The sequence below is a fragment of the Nanorana parkeri genome, unplaced genomic scaffold, assembly GCF_000935625.1.
Source record: "Nanorana parkeri isolate BGI_ZX_2015 unplaced genomic scaffold, ASM93562v1 scaffold89, whole genome shotgun sequence".
NCBI classification, from domain to species: Eukaryota; Metazoa; Chordata; class Amphibia; order Anura; family Dicroglossidae; genus Nanorana; species Nanorana parkeri.
Window position 1 is genome coordinate 1,004,875 of NW_017306357.1, and position 6,895 is coordinate 1,011,769.

The window sequence follows — 6,895 nt, forward strand, 5'->3', positions numbered from 1 at the left end:
CCCCCCCCCCCCCCCCCCCCCCCCCCGATCCGGCACGATCCAGTCCGTCAAAACGGAACACTGTTCTGTCTGTTTTTCTCGGACCGGGCCGGAGGCAGGGTAACTGGGTGAAAACGGATGCACGTCCGTTTATACACGGCTGCCCATAGACTTGCACTGGGCATCCGATCAGGGCCGCCTGATTAGTGGTAAAATTACAATTCCCATCATGCCTGTGGGAGTCATACCTGTGGCTGTCAGAGTCTTGCAATGCCTCATGGAACTTGAAGTTCCACAGCAGCTGGAGAGTCAAGGTTGCCTGCCTCGAGAATAGATGTTTGTTTTTGTCTAAGGTACCACTGAACAAAGTTTTACTTAAGCTGGCCATACATCTATAGATTATCTGCAGATTTTCTATGGTCAGATGCAAAAAGTGCAACAGATTCCTCCCTCTACGCTAAACTGTGTGGCTGGAGGTATCTCCCACTGGGCCAGGCTTCAGTATCTTGCTGGTTGGCCCCGCTGGCTCTCAAAATACCTGAACAATCTGATTGGATGCAGGCAATGTTCAGGTGCTTTTAGAGCCAGCGGGCCCGACCATAGAAAATCTGCAGATAATCTATAGGTGTATGGGCAGCTTTACTTTACCCGACACCCCCGCAGGCTCCTGTTCTCTGTCCCCTGAAGCCACTTCTCTTTGACGCTCTATCTGGCTATCAGACTCCGAGGTCACCGTGTACAATGTAGGACCATCAGTCCAGCATTGCGAGTGAGGACGACGGCTCTTCCACAACCCGGAGCATCAGAGCAGCAGCTGTTGGGGGATAATGTAGGTAAAAGTGCTTTTTAAATGGTACCCCAGGCAAAAATGTGCATTTAACCCTTGCAGTCCAGGGGGGACCCCACCGCAATGGGTAGATTTTGTTTTTTTATTTCGTGGAGTTCAGCTTTAAAAGCAACTGCACCATGACAACAACAACCTGTCCTGCCACACGTGACTGCGTAGAAGTGCTACACCGGTCGCAGAATCTTCAGCATCTGACAAACCTCCAGTGGTGTTGGATGCCTAGTCCCCCCCACCCCCCGGCCGCTGTGGTTCCTCCCACCTTCCTGTGCCACTGCTATATCCTGGAGTGATGTGGCAGCCGGCAGGTGGAACCACTGCGCAGATCCGAGGGGGACGCAGGGACCCAACACTCCTGGATGTGTGTGGGAAGCTGAAGATTCTTTGGCCGGTGTAGTCCTTAAAAAGGGCAAATACCGAAATAATGGGACTTGCGAGTATTATTATTACTGTTTCTTTGGAGGGTCCTTTTTACAAAAGAACAGACTATGTTTTTGGTGGCAAAATCGCCCCGTCAGGTGATCTCATCTAAAGGGGCTCAGAGGTCTAAAGAACAGGAAGTGCCACTGAAATCAAAGCAAAAACGCTAAATACATATATGGGGGGGCTGTTTGTATTTCAGTCTACCCAATTCTGAAATTTACACAGCACAGACCTATTTAACAGGGGATGGGGACCTGATATTTCTCTGCTGCAGTTTTACTTTCACTTACAGGTCCCCTCCCCCTAAGTGACTGGACAGTGAAAAGAGAAGTAGCAGACTGATGAGCTCACCAACACTTACTCATCACCAGCCCACCCCACTGTAAAAGGAGAAGCAGCAGACTGATCGCTCATCTCTCTCTCTCCTCCTATGAGCATGTTCCTTGCACTGTAGCACAAACGATGCGCTTCTTTTGCTGCTTCTCCCTGCCCCAGTCTAAGCCCTGTTGTACAGGCACCGGGAGAGGCTGATACCAGGTGATGTTCAGGAACCCAAGCTGCTTGCGTTTAAAAAATGAATTTAATGATGTGTTAATGATGACAGATCTGCACTCATTTGTGTATTTTATATCTTCCTGGAGTTCATCTTTAATGTGAATCTAGAGCCAGGACATTAGTTTTATTCGTGCTGATGGGTTAGAAGCCCAGTCAGGTTTTCAGTTATATTTCTGTCCTCGTTGTGAAAAGTCCCCCCTCCATTTCTCCTGACAGCCATCTTCCCTGAGCCAGAAAAAGCAGATATACAGAGTTGTCACTACAACAGGAATACTGGGCCAATCTGTCAATGGGGAAACTTGGAAACTGGCCTTTGGCCGGCCGTAAACCTATAAATGATCTGCAGATCTTCTGTGGTCAGAAGGAAAAAGTGCAACCGATTCCTCCATCTACACTAAACTGTGTGGCTGGAGGAATCTCCCGCTGGGCCAAGCTTCAGTATCTTGCTGGTCGGCCAAAAACACCGGAACAATCTGATTGAATGCAGGTACTTTTTCCATCTGACCATAGAAAATCTGCAGATCATCTATAGGTGTATGGCCAGCTTTTGTTTTCCATCATTCAAACCCCCCATAGACTGAACAAAGAAAATCAATTGATTCCTCCATCCACCCTAAACAGCGAATAATACAACCCAGTTACTGTAATCTGACACTTGAGACCCACAGCTGTCAGATTACATGAGCAGTGACTGCGGCTGATAGGACGCTGTCACTGTTCAGCTAACAATTTTCCACCCGGCACCTTTGATTTTAAATCAATTGTGGAGCAAGACTCCGTGGCAAGTCAAGTCGTGTATGGCCAGCTTAAAGGAGAACTATGAGGTGAGTGCTTTTCACTCAACTCATCGTTCAGTTTCTCTCACATTGAAGGGATTTCCCATTACTTCCTCTGGTATCTACAGGACAGGAAGTGAAGGGAGATTCTCCCAATGGGAATTCTCCCATTCCTTACTCTATCCAAAATAGAAAAAAAAAACAACAAAGATTTTACTTTAGACATTTTAAAGACACCCAATCGCAAGCCGGTTGTGTAAATAATAAACTTTTCTATTGTCTGACTGCAAACAGCTAGGTTGGTACATCTGTCACACAATGGCTGTCTTATGTGGTTCTCATCTGACCACTTGGATCTCCCCCACCACCACCTTGCCATGTCAACAATTCAAGCCATCACGACAGACAGACAGACGGACAAATCTATCACCAGCCCCCACAGACATCAGACAGCTCTCTATGCCTGTGTATGTATGGGCAGCCCCCGAGCTGTGTGGGAACTACAAGTGCCATCATGTCTTGCCGATTATGCTGGGACTTGTAGCTCCCCAGCACTGCTAGTGCCGTACAGGCTATACAGTATAACAGAAGGGTGGGGGGGATGGTGTCCCTAGTACCTGGAAATCAGCTAGGATCATCTCTCTGTCAGTGTTGGAGGCCATGTCCACCCTCAGTGGAGCCGCTAGGCGGGTGTCAGTGATGGGATCCTACGGCTAGCAGATCATGAACCCCCAGTTGGGCCCCCGGGGCCTGTCCTTGTGCTCTGGGTTCCTCTAGCCTGATCCTCGGCCTGCTGCTCTCTGTGTCTCCGCTGCCAGCCGCTGTCTGCTCTCCCTCCGCCGCACGGCGCTGTCGCACATTTTGCTCGTCACCGAGGTCGCAATGACAGGCGGTTGGCGGCGGCTACGGTCACGTGACGTAACCAGGCCTCCCTTCTGGCCGCGGTCACCATGGTAACCGGGGAGGCGTGACGGGCTGAGTGGAGAAGGCGGGGCGTCTGTGAGCTGTCAGCGGCGGCAGGCTGTCTGTCTGTCTGTCTGTGTGAGGCGGAGTGATGAGTAGACGAGATCCCCGGGCCCCTGAGCACACAGGAGCCCCAGCTGGCCATCACTGGGCACCAGATTCCTGTCACCTCTCACGGACATCCCTTTGATCTAATAGCTCTCTATACATTCCATATTTAAAGTGATAATAAATGTCTTTCGACATAGATACTCTCATGCGGTTTACTTGTCTTTTCACTTATTTTGTTGACATGCACAGGATGCTTTTTTTTGGACATCACTTTTGCTTTTTGCACATGAGCGCAGGAGGCCATAGAGCAGGGGTAGGCAAACTCTGGCCCTCCAGCTGTTGCGGAACTACAAATCCCATGAGGCATTACAAGATTCTCGAAGCCACAAGCATGAGTCCCAGAGACAGAAGCATCATGGGATTTGTAGTTTCACCACAGCTGAAGGGCAAGAGTTTGCCCACCCTGCGTAGAACGTAAATTGTGGGTCTATTTCCTCGTCTGGGATTACACAGCTGCAGCATACAGCCACCCACCCACAGTAGTGAATGGGTGAAAGTGGCTCTATGCTTGCAAAGACCACACATGCATGCAGTCCTGGGAAGCAGCTAATCTCGCCCCATGCTGACAGTTGCGTGCTGTCCCCTGGCTGCTCCACCATTGCCATCTTCTCCTCTGCGTCTTCTGCATCCAACTTCTCTCTTTAGCCATTGAGTGTCCATTGATAATGTAACACTGGGGTCAGCAACCCCCGGCATATCCATTCATTGCCTCTCCACTGGCACCCAAGGGCATTGACTGTAATTGACATCCCCCTAGGCCAGGGGTCAGCAACCTGCGGCTCCGGAGCCGCATGTGGCTCTTTCATCCCCCTGCTGCGGCTCCCTGTCCAGGGCAGATCAGCATTGCAAATCTTATGTGCAGGAGAACCGACCCGCCCTGGAACAGCTGATCGGTCCTGAAATGTCACTTCTATCCGACTTTGTGAGTGCGGTGGAATGTGAGATCGCAGTCGCAGAGTCAAGTGACATTTCAGGAACGATCAGCTGTTCCAGGGCAGATCGGTTCTCCTGCACATGCGATTTGCGATGCCGCTCTGCACTGGAACACCTGAGAAAGCGCTGGAATGCTTCACCTATTGGTGGTCACACATTCCCCCGCCAAAAAAACTGGGCGGGACTACATTGAAATGTGTGACCACGTCACCGGTCACACATTGTAACGTAGTCACAAACTTTGATAGAACACCGCCATCAGGGGGGACACGGCCAGTACCCATGTGAGGGGGGCCTCTTACATGAGTATCAGCTGTACCAGTGGCGGCATGGCAGAGGTGACAGGGGAGGGGGTGGAGGAGGCCAGGCCCCAGCAGCAACAGGTAAGAGGAGTTGGGAGGAGGTACAGGGAAAGGGACCCCGGCGACCAGCCCACCTGAGGCCCTGTGGAGCCCACCATAGAGAGTCTCAGATGGGCTGTGCAGGATCTCTGGTGTGCTCTGCAGGGTCTCAGTTAAGCCCAGAGTCCAGTGCGTTACTAAGCCCACATATACCTATATACATACTATACATAGCATAAAGGTAATAACCGATATATGATGTCTTATCTTCATTTTAGATGTCAAAAGGGTTTTGTGGCTCCCAGTGTTTTCTTTTCTGTGGGAAACGGGTCCAAATGGCTCTTTGAGTGTTCAAGGTTGCTGACCCCTGCCCTAGGCCCACCGAGGTCTGAAGTATGTGCATGGGGCTGATCTGAAGTGCAGGTATTGGGACTGATCTGAAGTGCAGGTATTGGGACTGGTCTGAGGTGCATGTATTGAGGCTGATCTGAAGTGCATGTATTGGGGCTGAGCTGAGGTGCATGTATTGAGGCTGAATTGAGGTCTGTACGGTGTGCATGGGGGGCTGATCTATGGTCTGAAGTGCATTGGGACTGATCTTAAGTCTGAAGTGTATGCTTTGGGGCTGATCTGAGGCCTAAAGTACATTGGGGCTGAAATGAGGTTTGAAGGTGCAGAAATGTGAAATATGAACATGTTCTCGGTGTGCACAAGTTAGACAATTTTTGCGCTCATAGTTGTGCTGCTAATGGAAAGTTGAACTCAAAGATTATATAATAAACGAGTTTAATTTGTGTTTAGCAGTAAAATTTTGAGTGACAGCTACAGGTACAAACAACAATAAACTCAGACACATTTGGTTTTGCCTTGAATGTCAGGAGTAGGAGAATTTATTTGGGGGATTTTTTGCTGTTGGGTCACGGTAATGGCAAAAAATAAATATACAGCTACATTACTTGGTAGCGGCGGTGACACAGGTAAGCGTGGGGGGGAGGGGGACAGGGGAACACAACAAGGCACTGGTCGTTTTTTAATTTAATGCAGAGAATGCATTGAGGTAAAAAACGACCAGCCTTTAATACTGCTTTAAGTTTGAGTTATTGAGGGCTGTAAATTTGTTCAACACAGGAACTAGCATGTGAGCAGGGCCAGATTTCCCACAAGGCCACCGAGACCCGGGCTCGGGGGAGCAGGGAGTAGAGGGGCAGCAGGGGTGTTGAACTCCTATCTCTGATGCCTGGGGCATGCAGTTCCGGGCACCGGGCGGGTATTTTGTTTCTACATTCAGCCCTGCTTTGGGCAACCAGCCTTCCCATGTGAGCTGTCACAGGAGAGCCAGCACAGTGCTGTGCTCAAACTCCTGTATTGGAGATGACAGGTTCAATAAAGAGAACCTGTCAACTCCAAATGCTATCACACAGGCTTTAAAATAAAACATTTTATTAAATTTAAAAAAAATTGATAAACAAATTTGAAAATAAATAAAAAGTAAAAATAATAATAATTAAAATGAAAAAGTGATAGAAAAGTAGAAAATAATAAGATAAAAACAATTATAAAAAAGTAAAAAATAAATACAAAAGTGATTTAAAAAAATTAAAACCAACACAGCCGCCCCCGCCATCTGGTTGCCATTCTGCATTGGTGGGGGTTTGCTGGGGAGGGGGGCACATTGAGGAACCTGGCCTTGGGGCAGCAGAGAGAGTAAATCCGGCCCTGCATGTGAGAGATAACTGCTGGCTGCAAAAATATGAGGCGGCTGATTTATGAATGTTCCGCCAGCATATAGAGTACATTTTGAGTACTGTATAAAATACCTGTAATAATATTACTCAGTTTTCAATTTAAACCAGTTTTATAAGACACTTTGCATGACCCCTACGTGTGTGTGTGTGTGTGTGTGTGTGTGTGTGTGTGTGTGTGTGTGTGTGGAGAGAGAAAAAAGAGGAGAAAAGTAAGACATGTAAGCG

The 6,895-nt window shown here is 48.7% G+C and overlaps 1 protein-coding gene across 2 annotated transcripts in view; it reads right to left on the reverse strand.

The window, feature by feature from the left end:
* Positions 1-3,504, reverse strand: part of FAF1 (Fas associated factor 1) — a 218,339-nt gene extending 214,835 nt beyond the window's left edge. For both annotated transcript variants that reach the window (XM_018552460.1, XM_018552459.1), the window contains exon 1: positions 3,195-3,504. In XM_018552460.1, the coding sequence (XP_018407962.1) occupies positions 3,195-3,239 (45 nt within the window). In that variant the 5' untranslated portion in view covers positions 3,240-3,504. The remainder of the gene's footprint in view (positions 1-3,194) is intronic.
* Positions 3,505-6,895: the final 3,391 nt, after the last annotated feature.